Source organism: Phaenicophaeus curvirostris, chromosome 11, assembly GCF_032191515.1.
Source record: "Phaenicophaeus curvirostris isolate KB17595 chromosome 11, BPBGC_Pcur_1.0, whole genome shotgun sequence".
In the NCBI taxonomy this organism is placed as follows: Eukaryota; Metazoa; Chordata; class Aves; order Cuculiformes; family Cuculidae; genus Phaenicophaeus; species Phaenicophaeus curvirostris.
In genome coordinates, this window is record NC_091402.1 from 3,848,525 (window position 1) to 3,862,945 (window position 14,421).

General features: G+C 42.7%; 1 protein-coding gene across 2 annotated transcripts in view; it reads right to left on the bottom strand.

Moving 5' to 3' along the window:
- Positions 1-8,544: 8,544 nt before the first annotated feature.
- Positions 8,545-14,421, bottom strand: part of PPARG (peroxisome proliferator activated receptor gamma) — a 60,646-nt gene continuing 54,769 nt past the window's right edge. Inside the window, exon 7 of one of the 2 annotated variants that reach the window (XM_069865736.1) lies at positions 8,545-9,366. In XM_069865736.1, the coding sequence (XP_069721837.1) occupies positions 9,119-9,366 (248 nt within the window). In that variant the 3' untranslated portion in view covers positions 8,545-9,118. The remainder of the gene's footprint in view (positions 9,367-14,421) is intronic. The other variant, XM_069865737.1, reaches the window with a different exon arrangement.

Genomic DNA, 14,421 nt, shown 5'->3' on the forward strand with positions numbered 1-14,421 from the left:
ATTTTTATTGCTGGATGCCAAAAGTACCCTCTTCAGAGCCTGAACTCCTCCAAGCCACCGTTGCAACTCAGTTGAATATTCAAAATCCATTTTTTTCGTATGATTTCACCCACTACCATTTCATTTTGACATAGTGCCATTGCCTCTAACAGCATTGTACCAGATTTTAATCACATTTACCAGGAGCTCTGGACCTTTGCACTATAATGATAAATGCAACCATCACTTCTTGTAGTGCTCATGCAGAAACAAAGTTAAAGAACTCCCAGTGACTTAATTTTCCATTACCTTTATGCATTTAAAATTTTCTCAATAACAGCTGCAAAATAAAAGATATTAATTTACTAAGCATTTAATATATTTTGGTTTTCATTATTTTTACCCACCTCCCCTGTTTCTGATAGTAATTTGTAGTATTTTTCCCGCACTGGGCTGCATGTGCAAGCTTAACAGTAAGACTCAGGGAGTTTGATTCCATAAAATGATGTTTGTGAAGGAGAAGCACCTTGAAAGTCCAATTTTCCTTGAAGCTGGCTTTATAACCCTCGCTTACATTTCATTGTAAAGACACACTGAATATGAATACCTAACGTTTGTACTTCAGGCTGCCCAGGTAGCGTTTGAAAGCAGAACAGGGTGCGTAACCTTGTGTCTTGCCTATAAGAGCACGGCTGCTATAGGTTTCTCTGCCTCGCAGTCTAGAATTCACCTGGCAAAAAAACCACTCTTGTAAAATGCAGAAAAATGTGAAACCTAAAGAAAAAGGAAGTATAAACGATGTGGAGAAAGGTTCAGCCAAATAGCCAACACATTTTTTGATGAACGATCAGCTGAGAGATAGCAAGCAACCTGGAGGCAAACCCACTGCCCTGAAACTATTCTTTGCCCATCCTATTGGATTGGGTACAACTGAACCCACTTTGGGTGCTGGGGCTCTAGTCATTCCTATCCTTTTCCATTCCTTTGCTTTTCTGATTTGTGCCTGAACTGTGAAAGCGCTTTATGGACAATGTTCTCTCTAAAAGGACTTCCTCATGCAAATGGACCAAAACTTGCATTTCAGATTTTAACAGCTCTGAGTCTCTGTGTGCATCTGCACAAACGTTTGGAACTCTGCATCCAAAGCAGTGGGACCAGCAGGCAAGGGAGAGGATTCTGCCCCTCTACCCTGCCCTTGTGAGACCTCACCTGGAGCCCTGCGTCCAGTTCTGGAGTCCTCAGCATAGGCAGGACATGGAGCTGTTGGAATGAGCCCAGAGGAGCCCATGGAGATGATCTGAGGATCTAGAAGATCGTGTCCAGTTCTTAAATCCTCAACATAAGAAGGAGGCGGAGCTGTTGGAGCAGGTCCAGAGGAGGGGTACAGGGATGATCTGAGGGCTGGAGCACCTCCTGTACAAGGACGGGCTGAGAGAGTTGGGGTTGCTCAGCCTGGAGAAGAGAAGGCTGAGGAGATATCTCAGAGCAGCTTCTAGTACTGAAAGGGGCTACAAGAAAGCTGGGGAGGGGCTTTTTATCAGGGAGTGCAGGGGCAGGCTGAGGGATAATGGTTTTCAGCTGAAAGAGGGGAGATTGAGATGAGATCCTAGGGAGAAGCCTTTTCCTGTGACGGGGGGAGGCCCTGGCCCAGGTTGCCCAGAGCAGTGGTGGCTGCCCCATCCCTGGAGATGTTCAAGGCCAGGTTGGATGGGGCTTGGAGCCCCTGATCCAGTGGGAGGTGTCCCTGCTCTTGGCAGGGGCTGGAACTGGATGGGCTTTGAGATCCTTTCCAACCCAAACCATCTTATGAGACTGACTCTATGAACTCTGCATGTAGATTAGCCCACATGGTTTTGTTTCTGGGTAATATATACAAAAAGAAGGAAACCTAGCAACCCTAGTTGCTCAAGAACTGCTGATTTGGAGAGATTCCATTGATCAGTCCATGATACTACCCTGTTATCAAACACACACCTAAATCCTGGTTTTTTTTTTGGTCTAGAACTCAAGTTCTGCCCTTGTAGGAGATCCACCTCCTTTGCTCTGTTGGGACGTTTTATTTAATGTAACAGGAAGAAGAGAGATCTCCTTTGCCAGTGAGCAGATAGTCCACCAAAACGATGTTACTGACTGATCAGTTGCAAAATCCATCACTGCAATCCTTTATAAAATAAGATGCCCTCTGTCCTTCCTCCCACCCCAAGCTTAGTTGCCAAAACTTACATACAAAATTATTACTGTAATTTTTTATAGTCACTGGGAAAAAAAATTATCCATTTGGTCTTGCAGAATGATGTGAAATGAATCTCTGGCCTCAAAAGAAAAAAGAAAAGTCTATTAAAAGTAGCTCTTTTTCCTCCCTCCTCCCTCTCCCAGGCCCCTATTTCTCCCCTCCCCCAACAATAAAGGATGTTTTGGAACAGCCTTTTCAGGAAACATTTCCACAGCAAAATGCAGCATCATTTATAATATTTAAAGCTACGTTTTTGTTGAGATGGCTTGGCAGGCTCTGCTTGCAAATCTGGCAGGATATGGCCAGCTGAGAGTTAGCACTAACAAACTGAGGATCTGCTGACACAACAGAACGCTTTAATCATCGTTGCAGCAAGCAGGACAAGATCGTCTCCAGCACTGCCAGCTCTTCCCAGTGTGAGAACCAATGGTGCTGCGGATTTCTCCTTCCCTCCCCTGCCTCTGGAGAGTACAGTTTTCCCTTGTTGTTTCCACTGAACTAAAAAAACCTTGTTGGGTAACAGCATATAATATAATGAGCAATGGATATTCCTCTTGGCCAACGCTGTTATGAAAATGCTGCCCATTTCCAGCACAATAAGGAAGCTTAATAATTAAAAAGAGAGTCTTTAAACAATATGTGCCTTAATAGAAGGGCTATTTGCATTTGCAGCTAAAGCTCTTTTGCTTCTGCACCGTGGATGCCCTTTTCTAAAGCGGAGCTAGCAGTCAGCTAGCAAGATCATAATTAGAAACTTGTCCCATTGGAGAGCTGAGAACTAATTGCCCTTTGCAAATGCCTGTTGAAGAAAATCAGTTTCACGTTTGAAAGAAGTCCTGAAGAACTTAACCCTGAAGGTCCGAGTCACTGCCTTGAGCGAGGCTTGCCCAGAGAATTCCTGCTCTAGGATCCAGATGAGCTACAGTGTCAAAACTATGTTCTTGCATCGTTTAGCGCAGGATGCAATACATCAAACAATAAAGACCTGCATCAGGAACGAGACTGAGCTCAATTAACCACTTGTATTTGGGGAGCGTATTGATGTACAGATGCTGTTTACTGGCTTCCTTACACTAAACCCACTTGCAAACAGTCTCACAAGGTGATTACTGTTGCAGTGGAGAAACGTAAGACCTGTAAGAGGCAGCCTGAGCAACTGGGCTGGGTGCTGAGCTGATCCTGGGTAGAACATCAGAAAATTCCCTTCCTGCTCCCTCCCATTGTCGCTATGTGTGAATGACTTGGAACAGTGCTGGTGTCTGTCAGGCCAAGTGTAGCAGGACTCTCTAATCTCATTCAGGAACATTACGTGCCTTGCATGCAAATAAGTATGATTAGGAGACGTTTCCAAGATTACACACTGCACATGTTGGGAAGAAGATCTGGTATCTTCGCAGGTACGCAGCTTTTCTCTGTGCTCAGCAGAGTCCTTGCCGCAGAGCCAGGGCTGATGAGCCAGCAGGCGCGGTGGCACCTCACCTCCTGCAGTCCTTGAGCTGCAGCTGCTCGTACCCTTCCCCAGCTCAACACCGCGACTCGAGGAACTGACCCACAGCTCATGCACAGAAAAGAAACCCAGCTGAATGTATGTGTCTTGGAACCAGGGGTCTGGCACTAGGGGACTGGAGAAAGAGCAGGCCAGACGGCAATGCAGGTTGAGCAGGAGTGAAAATGGTTATATCTAAACTTTCTTTTTGTACTGGAAAGTGAGAAGTACATATTTTGAGGAAACTCTCAGAATGCAGGAGCAAAAAGGTAACAAGCAGCAATTATTTTTCACTAAGTGGATTTCTTCCACACAGGGTTGACTATTGATAGGAATGGTTGGACTCGATGATCCAATGGGTCTTTTCTAACCTAGTGATTCTGTGATTCTGTGACTAGTAGTGGTTTCTGGTAGGAGATTACTGTCCATGAATGCTGTCTATGTCCTTATTTATGTGTACACACAGAGAGAATAATACTGCACTGCATCTGAAGTTTGGGAATCTTTTCCTTGCTTCCTGTTGCTGTTGGGTTCATCACTGGCTACTGAGTGTTTTCTCGAAGCCAGTGAGCAATGTTTAAGATGTGCTGCTCGGCCACTCTGAGTTCATACCTATACCCTGCATATGAAAATTAAAAATCAGAAACTCAGAAACAGTTTTTTCCAACAATCATCGACACTCTCAGGGCTCGTTAGTGCTGATGAGTATGCAAGCATGTTGCTGTATCCGTGTAGCTGGAGACACACCTATGCAGCTCATTTGTAACCAGGGCAGCTGCAATGGGATTTAAGAGGAGGCACATTATGGTTTCCAGTGTCTGACTGAAAACCTGAGGCACCTGACAGTCGAATGATTGCGCTGCTGCTCCAGGAGCAGAGTTTGATGGAGGGTTTTCCCCTCATTTTTGTTTTCCTCCTTCTATAAATCTGCAGCCTCGTATCGCCTGTGTTTACCAAGCGGACGCCCGTGTAAGGGAGAGGGATTACCTCTCTTTTAAAAGGAAGAAGGCCCATTCAAAGGTGCTCAGCTTTGAGGTAGAGTTTGCAATTGCAAATCAAATATCAAATCCTGATCCCTCAGGGCTTAACTGTACCCGTGGGGAGCCGACACCCCGAGTTCGTGCCGAAGGCAAAGGGCAGGGCAGGCCCCGGTGCTCCCACAGCTTCGCACCGCAAGCCCTGACAGAACTTATCGGGAAGCCCATTTCCCAGACCTCGTTATTTCAGCCTGTGGAAGGGCTGCCCATGTCAGGAGAAGGTGCTGTCAGCAACACGCAGCTCAACTGCTTCCCCTCACGCAGAGCTGAAAGGCAGTCGGCTACCTGCTGGCTTTCCATCGCTGCTGCGGAAACAGGGACTAAAATGGGCTTAGCTGCCTTTGCTAGGATAACGGTGATGCTGGAAATGTTTTTCTCTCATCTAAATGTTCATTTTAGGCCACTCACAGTGATATTTACTACAGAACTGGTCACCAGTGAACTCTGTCTAAAAGAGGGGATTTTTCCTGGTGTAACAAATAGAGAATTTTGAGCTTCAACAAGAAACATCTGGGTGAGCCGCTGCTCTGACTGTGATTTACTGCCAGTGTTTTTCTACTGAAAGAGCAGATCAGTGTAAAATACGAGGCAGAATAGCAGCTCTGAAGTTCTAAACCTTGTGGGAAGGCACCTAGTGCCCCCCCAAGCACGATGTCCCTGGGGATGGTGCAGTGATGTTGAACAGACGGCTGAGGAAGGACAGTGACACACGAGCAAGTTCTTTGAGGCAGGCAAGTACCAGCTGACTGCTTCTGGTTTTGAGTTGTTACATGTTTTTAGTAGCACTGAAGATCAAACCCCAAATTGTTCACGTATGGCACGGCCCATTCTAACCAAAACTCTGGAGTCTGCAGATATTACAACCCACTGATGAACTCCCATTAGCAAGTTTTTTCTGTTTTTAATAAATAAAGTCCCATAGAAACAGAAAGTATTTACAATTAGATCAAAATTCTGAATATAATTCACAAGAGAAAATGCTGGTTTTTGAGAAAATGTTTTCGTATCCTCATAACAGTCATTTGTTCTAAATTAGTACATACCGATTGTCCATTAAATGAACATTTTTCCCTTAAGACCTATTCTTGTAGCAAAGTATTTTAGGCAAAACTTCCTTACCATGATGTAACCATTTAGAATCAGAACATTTCTGTGATTAGTAATTCACATGAAAATTAACATTTTCCATGGCTTGAGGAAAACATGATGAATAACCATCAAAATGTAAGAGAAGACAGGAAGCAGGGAGAACAATATATTTTATTAGAGCAGCTTATACAGTTGAAAGAAAAGTATAGGTGTTGGGGCATTCGGACCCTTCACCCTAATAAAGGGTAGCACCTGTTCCTGCAGAGATGTCTTCTCTGTTATCCTTAGACCATTGCGACCACCATTCTGCTGCCACGCTCAGAACAGATGGATTGTACTCATCTGCATTGGACTGAACAGCTTAAACGCCATCACTGCTAAACTGCTGCTTTCAAAACTTGCAAGAAAGGAGAGTTCACCTCTTAGAGCTCACGTGCTTCTTGGTTACACAGAGCTTTTCCCCATAACAAAGTCATGAACTGAATTTCATCATCAGTGCATCTCTCCCACTGCCCTTCCCAAGCAACATTTAACACTGCTTACGGAAGTGCATGCCCTGGAATCCTTCTTTATTGCAGACTGATTTGGACCTCTCATTGCTAGTGAGGCTGATATAAATCTGGATTGTATAGGAAATGCAGGCTCAGGTGAATCGTCCTGGCTGTGCATTATTCTAGGAATTCAGTGTCAGAGCTATGATCCATCTCAGCGTCGGTCTTTGATGCATCCTCCTACAGGAGCAGGGAAGCTTTGCAATTAGATAGAAGTTCTCCCACTACTGGCAAAGCTTCAAATGGCCGGTGTCTAGTGGAAAACAACTTAAAACAAGAAGAGAGAGAATATTTGCTTTTGGATTGTAACACCCACAAATTAGTGCACGTGTAATTCCTGTCAGAATCCAGTGCTAGCTATCCTGAAATATGCTGGAAACATGCAACCTGGAGCATGAACGTGCAATATTCCATTTGCTTTAGGACAATCATTTCTAAGTTACTTGAAACGATCTCACTGCAAACTCAGTGGAGACCAAATCTGTTTGCTTTAGCCTCACGCTGACCTCATCTCAGTGTGATTTCACCTGTGGGTTTTCAACTTTGAGGCTGAACGACTCAATTCCCCAACCTTCCTGGTGGGCACAATGCTTCCTGCTGACCACGGGCCCACAGATTGTCTGACAGAAGTAGGAAGAACCACTTTCACGTGCAGAAGGCATGAACGTAAGGGTTGCTTTAGTATTTGCCTCCATCAGCCTCTTTCTTGCATAATTTGCACCAACTTTCCAAGGTCTGCCCTCAGAGTCAGGCCAATTTGCACTCCCTGAAGATCCAGCCTGCTCACATTCACACTTACATTACCTCTCGGTCCCCTTACAAACTGAACTTCTCTCACTAAGTTTAAGGCACGATTTTTGCTACATAGATAAATTACAGACATGGTGAGGAAGCCAAGGCTATTCAGTTGAGGACCCCTCCTTACTTCAATACATGTTACAACTCGTGGTTTTATTTCCAGCATTTTGGGTCCACCAGCATGGATCACAGCGGCTTTGATCTGTCAGGGGTCGCATTCACAAGCAGTAAATGTGGGCAGGCAAAGTGTGAACCTAAGGGAATCTCACACCAGTACTGTGGATGCCAAAAGAAGATTGTGTAAGGAACTTAACGTTCTGTTAAATTCATTCACTCTCTGATGCTTTGCTCCCAGTGGAAATCTGCAGTGACATTATAGGGCAACATATATAAGAAAATTAACAATCTTAACAGCAGTGAATATCTCAAAGAGTTCTTGTTCCCAGTGATAAACAGTGACAGCTCAGGTCAAACTAACACAGCAGGGTTTCTATTACCAGTTCATGTTTTAAAGAATGAATTCAAACCTTGCTTTTATTTGGGAGAGGTCACACTATTCCAATGTTCCATGACAGCTAGGACTGAATATGCTGTTTGATGATAGTTCATCAAATAATTTGGGAAGGTCTCAAGCCAAACCTATTCCAGCTACAGACTCTGGAGGGTGACTGGAAGCTGCGTTAGCACTGGCTGCAGTGGGATGAGCCTTGGCAGTCGTGGCTGCACCCGCGGCTGCACCTGCCTCAGCCTTGCAGGAGCAGCAGGAGCGAAAAGACTCAGCTGCCTAGAGAGCGATTCCTTAACTCATTCTTGAAATGGCATCTAGTTGTTGGGTTTGCCCACACATAGAATCATAGAATCATAGAATAACCAGGTTGGAAGAGACCCACCGGATCATCGAGTCCAACCATTCCTATCAAACACTAAACCATGCCCCTTAGCACCTCGTCCACCCGTGCCTTAAACCCCTCCAGGGAAGGTGACTCAACCCCCTCCCTGGGCAGCCTCTGCCAGTGCCCAATGACCCTTTCTGGGAAAATTTTTTTCCTAATGTCCAGCCTAAATCTCCCCTGGCGGAGCTTGAGGCCATTCCCTCTTGTCCTGTCCCCTGCCACTTGGAAGAAGAGGCCAGCTCCCTCCTCTCCACAACCTCCTTTCAGGTAGTTGTAGAGAGCAATGAGGTCTCCCCTCAGCCTCCTCTTCTCCAGGCTAAACACCCCCAGCTCTCTCAGCCGTTCCTCATAAGGCCTGTTCTCCAGCCCCTTCACCAGCTTCGTTGCTCTTCTCTGGACTCGCTCCAGAGCCTCAACATCCTTCTTGTGGTGAGGGGCCCAGAACCGAACCCAGGATTCGAGAAGCGGTCTCACCAGTGCTGAGTACAGAGAGAGATGGGCTTCACTCTTCCTTACACTGAGATGTTTTCACAGGCCTCCATCAGCTTAAAATGATATTACGGGAGACAAAAACAGTGCCAGACCTGGCATTTCTAACTGTTGTCTTTGAAGCGCTAATCTGTAATTCAATTTAATTGTTATTTTGCTGATGCTTTGGGAGCACAAAATCAAACATAATGCTTAAAACGTTTGCCTAGAAATGTATAAGGAGAAAGATTTTTATTTTTAAGTTGGAAGTTTAACTGCATGCTTAACCAACCTCAGTGAAGCATCAATCATACTGGAGAAGCAATTTTAAGAAATAAGGTAGTTTATAAAATTCATTCTGAAAATACTGCCAAGAATTTCACGATATAGATATTTTTAATATTAAAAGTAAATTGTAAATGTGTCTTTATAAACAATATGCATAAAATAGATCTGCTATACTAAGCTCTCTCTTTTTAAATGCTGTTTCACAGTAATTTCTTAGGTATGCAAAGTTTTCCCTCAAAGAAATAGTGCAATCTGAAGAACATACATTATGTCAGCGGATTAAAACTACGATGTCATTAATATAAGTCTTTATAGATTTCTTGTAGGAGTGGATGAAGACTCATATCTGTTTCCGTTTTCTTTATTATTTGCAACAGCTGCACGTGTTCCGTTACAATCTGTCTGAGGTCCGTCATTTTCTGAAGCAACTTTGCAAAGAGCTGGGATGATTCTGGGTGATTCAGCTTTAGCTGGAGCTCCAAAGCTTGCAAAAGGTTGTCTTGTATGTCTTCAATGGGCTTCACATTTAACAAACCTGGGCGATCTAGGGAGAAAAAGTGGGAGTTGTTAGTTTATGAAGAATTCGGAAACACTGCTCTCACATATTAATTGTTAAAGATTTCTTAAGTCTATCAAGTCATTCCATCTGGTACTTCATGCAAGCTGCGTGACAAGTTCTTAGTATATTTATTAGTAAGATTTTTACTAGAATTTGCTTGCAGAAGGTCTAGAACCAGTCCTAGAGACAGCTGAAACCTCCGCAAGCCGCAGATCGAGGCAGGTTTAGACAATCCTGCAATGTGTTTTCCACACTGACCTGGGAGTGTTTATGGAAAGGCGGGACGAGATACAGGCAGGGGACAAACAGGCAGCACCAGGTAATTTGCTTGTGGAAAAAACAGCATATACTCTGAGAGATTTGCATATAGTTGCTACCATTAAATATGTTTCCTGCTAAGGTGGTTGCTAACCTATCAAAATAAGAAAACACCATAAATCCAACTTGTGCAGTCACACTAACCTGGGAGATTCAAAAACCACAGGTTCAGTTCTCCATGCCCAAGCTCCAGTTGCTATTAAGAAGTCTCCTGACAGCTTTTAGCAGCAGCTCCTCAGCTCAGCCACAGCTGTTGATGGCAGAGGGGGACTGCGGGATGTAGCTTGGGCAGAAATTGCCTTCTGGGCTCATGCCAACGGCGAATTCACAGAATCACAGAATCACAGAATAACCAGGTTGGAAGAGACCCACCAGATCATCGAGTCCAATCGTTCCCATCAAACACTAAACCATATCCCTCAGCACCTCATCCACCCGTGCCTTAAACACCTCCAGGGAAGGTGACTCAACCACCTCCCTGGGCAGCCTGTTCCAGTGCCCAATGACCCTTTCTGTAAAGAATTTTTTCCTAATGTCTAGCCTAAACCTCCCCTGGCGGAGCTTGAGGCCATAAATTCTCCTCCACACGGAGGAATCTGGGATGGATGTTTACAACCGTGCACTGTCACAGCTATGACAGTCCAGCATAGGCTTGGCATAGCTTATTCTTTGGCAAGATGCAAAAATCTTTTGCTTTTAACCATTATTATCTTTCATAAGAATAGCTGTTCTGTTCTTTCTATCTGTCCCCAAATACGTTCTTAAGTGGCTGTAATTATTATTTAATATAATTTGTAACATTTGCTTTCAAACTCGAGGTAATAAATTATTTAATTCTACTGCCATTATGGTTAATAAAATTGCTTAACATTATTAAATCCTCCCATATAATAATGACCACCAGTAATTCATTACTGATAAACTACTTTATGCTGGGTAACACTCCCTGATTATCAGAATATTCCATGAAAAACAGTCAATAATTTAAATAACATTTGCTGTGCAGCTATGAAATTAATTTCATAGGTTGATCAATAAAAAGCAGTGCCTATAGCTGGCCTAAAATTACTTTCTTAAGGCAACACTTCCATTTCAGAAAGGACAAGAGGTTAAAAATTAAAAAAAAAAATAGGCTGTTATTTCCTCTGATCTTAACAAGGTTTCTGTGCATCCAATTCTACTAACTCACTTGGCTTGTGTTCTATATCAGTAAAAATGTTCAGAGAAAACAAAGCTTTTTATAAATACATTAGGGTTTCACTTCACGGAGAAAAAATTGCCGTGCAAACGAAAAGACCAAGCTGGCAGGCAAACAAATGAGTGTGGACAGACCTTGGTCTGTCACCAGGTAGGACAAGGTAGTTAACTTTCACAGATGTGAAGCCTGGGGACAGTTTTTCAGAAATAGGAATAATGGCAAGTTTGAATATGGAGCTCAATATTTGTTTGACAGTGGATTTACAACGTGATTGCTTTCAGTTGCAGGGGACTGGACTCGGTGGCCCATTTGGCCCCTCTTCCCATTTGGCATTTCACGCTGGCAAGCTGTGCTTGTCTTGCAGAGATCCCTTACTTAAACCGTTCAACCGACAGTACCATAAAATACGGGTCAGAAAGTCTGCAAGAAAGTATCTGCCAGCAGGAAATCACCTCCAAACAAACAGCCCCTTCTTATCACTTCCTCTGGTAATGGTACCGAGTCATTTTTAAAAGACAAATAGAGAATTTTTGATAAACTGTAGATACTTCTCTTTAGATTACCTAAATAATGGTCACGCGCTGCAGACCCCAGCTGCTCTCTTCAGATCTTTCAGTACTTGAAAGCTGTTCATAATTTGGGCTTTGGGCAGCGATAGCTTTAAATTTTACTTCTATGTTGCAGATGAACTCTGAACCAGCTGGGTATGACTCAGCGATATAAAAAAATCAGAAAGCACAGAGACTGTGGCCTCGATTTCCTCTGAGATTCATCTCCATTTGCCCCCTGCTTCTTTTATGGTGGGAATTTTTAGGGTGTGAGGTTTACAGAATCAAAACTCAGTTCCAGCTCATGTCCATCCATGACATGTAAATATGCTACAAAATTACCTTGTGAGCTTTTTCTTTACTTGACATCAACCTGCTTGAGCAAGTTTGCTCTGTTTATAAAGGTAGATCATCCCTCTAAGGCTTGGACGATTATCTTTCCTGCCCAAACACAGACATCCAACTTGTTCTCCTTAAACCTTTTTATGACAGACTTCATTTTCAGCTCAGCTATATATCATATTTTTAAGATGCTTTCAGTTCTTTGCCATATACACCACGGCACTCACAGGAGGCTGAGGATATGCCTCAGTGGCACAGAGGAATGCCATAGGGAGGGGGAAGATCTCCTTCAAGAATGTTTTCCAAACCTCATTGTACTAAAGTGTATTTTTCAAAGTTACCATAAGTAAAAGAACATTGTAATGAGAGTTTGCCACTGCTGCTAATGGCATGAAGCATTTCTTCTGTAAAAACCAGGTAGCATCCTACCGCTCACACCCTCAGTCTCTCTGTCGCTTCAGCAGTAAATTCAGAAAACTTAGATTTGTTTGCCATTTACAGGATTGCTTTAAAAGCACAATATACCAACACTAAGAACAACTCTTCAGCTTTGTAATAATGAGTCCCGAGTAACCTTTGGAATCATTGAGACAGAGTGAGGCTGCACTGAGCAGCTCAGAAACAATAAAATGATCGACTGTGGAAGTGGGAGTACTTTCATTCTGTTGCTATTACAGCTAATTTGTCAGCTTCTTATTACTGTTATGTGGGCACTTTGCCTTTTTACAGATAACACAAAAGCAACTGTTTCGGTATGAAAAGGCTGAGCTGTTTTATAGGGTTCGTGGCACATTCCAAACACTTACTACACAATGAAAAGCTTTCTACATGTAATGTTCCAGCTGGAATTATCTTTCTCTTTCCTTCCTCTCTTCTTCTTTTTAGAGCTGCATAAGAGACAGTGCCCGTGGAGCCAGAAGAACTATAACAACATAATTCCACTAGGCAATGACAGATTCACTTAGAACTGGAATGCTTGGCTAGGATCTTTTTTTGTTTCACAAACTGGTTTTCTTCTTAAGATACTTGTACACAGGATTTCTTGAAGTGACTTAAACATTACAATATCCCTGCAGTTAGTGAAGGCCTTGAGGGAATATGTACTGGTTTTGAAATCCTGTTTTCAATGAAATCATCCTGGTTTGCTATTCTTATAGTTCTTACAGAAATTAAGAACATAGGTCTTACAGAACCAAGAGCATCAGGATATCAGTTCCATTCACCATAAGTTATTACAATCCCACAGGATGCACGCAGTTCAATATGTATCGTATCTGACTGACAAGTCCACGATAAAAGCAAAGCTTAATTGTTTCCAAAATATAAACTCAGTTTTTATAAATAACTCTTATGCATTTTTGGAAAAAAATAAAGATTCCTGAATAAAGATAGTGAGAACCCTTTGCTATCAAGATACTAAAGGATTTTTCTAGAAAGGACCGATTAATATTTATATGGATTTATATGGATCTGCTTTAGAGTGATTGGGGAAGTAACTATCAACATTCAGCTAGTTCTTTACAGATCTCTGCTTACAAATTATTCTTACAAAAAGACTTGTCAATAACTCTGGTTCAGCGCAGTCAATTTGTTTTCTGTGGACCATCGTCCTCCTGAGATCTAAAATGTCAGATTAGTTACATCATACCTATTTCCTCTAATATAAACCGAGTCCCACTGAAGCATAGCAGGCCTGGCTTTGCGGACGGCAAGCTCTCTTTTTATAGGTTAAGACTGGATTTTGAGAGGCCTGTTTCTCATCCGTCCAATTTCATTACATTAGAAAATGCAAAATATTGGCATGTTTTGTGTAATGCCCTAACAGCCATGTATAATTGCTCCTCCCTCATCAAAGCCAACCAAAACCATACACCAGTAACGTATTTTCCCTTCCCGAATTAATTCAGAGTCCTCAGGGATGATTGTGTTCAAAGGTTTGCAGGAGAAACTGTCTTCTGGGAATTGTGCTTGTTTGAAGTGGATTTAGTTGGTCTAATAAACTGTATTGTAATACCATGTTTGTACTGAACGAAACACAATGCCTGGAGTAATTGTACGTGATTTTAAATGAAGCTATACGTAACAATGCACTCTCAACAGAATGTTTTTGGAACAATAGCGTGTAGTTGTTGTGTTTGATTGCTTAAACATAATTTAATAACAAAATACTCGGCATTGCTCAGTGGAGGATCTGAATTCAGACCATTCAGCACATTCCTCCCATTGATATCTGCAGTACCATTCTCAGCCAAAACACACACAAATCAGTGGGGTAACATTTTCTTTGTGCAACATCCCTAATCGGGTGTTAAGAGCCAAAGTAAAGGACCTTCAGTCTGATCTGATCTGAAATCTGGCATCTCAGAGTCTAAGTGGAAAGGTTTCGAAGTGCGCTAATTCTGGGTAGCAGTCACTAATTCACAACATACAACAGCTACATCACCTCAGCATCAGGTAGAACGTACTGACTGTCTTAAAAAAAGCTGAAATTTTGCTGTCTTTCATAATGGAGTGTTAGAATACATGTGGTCTGATACCCATGCTTTCAGATTCATGCTTTGCTCAAAGCGTAATGTAACATTAATACAAACAGAACAGATGAGTAAATCTGAAGAGAGTAGACACGTAATGCCT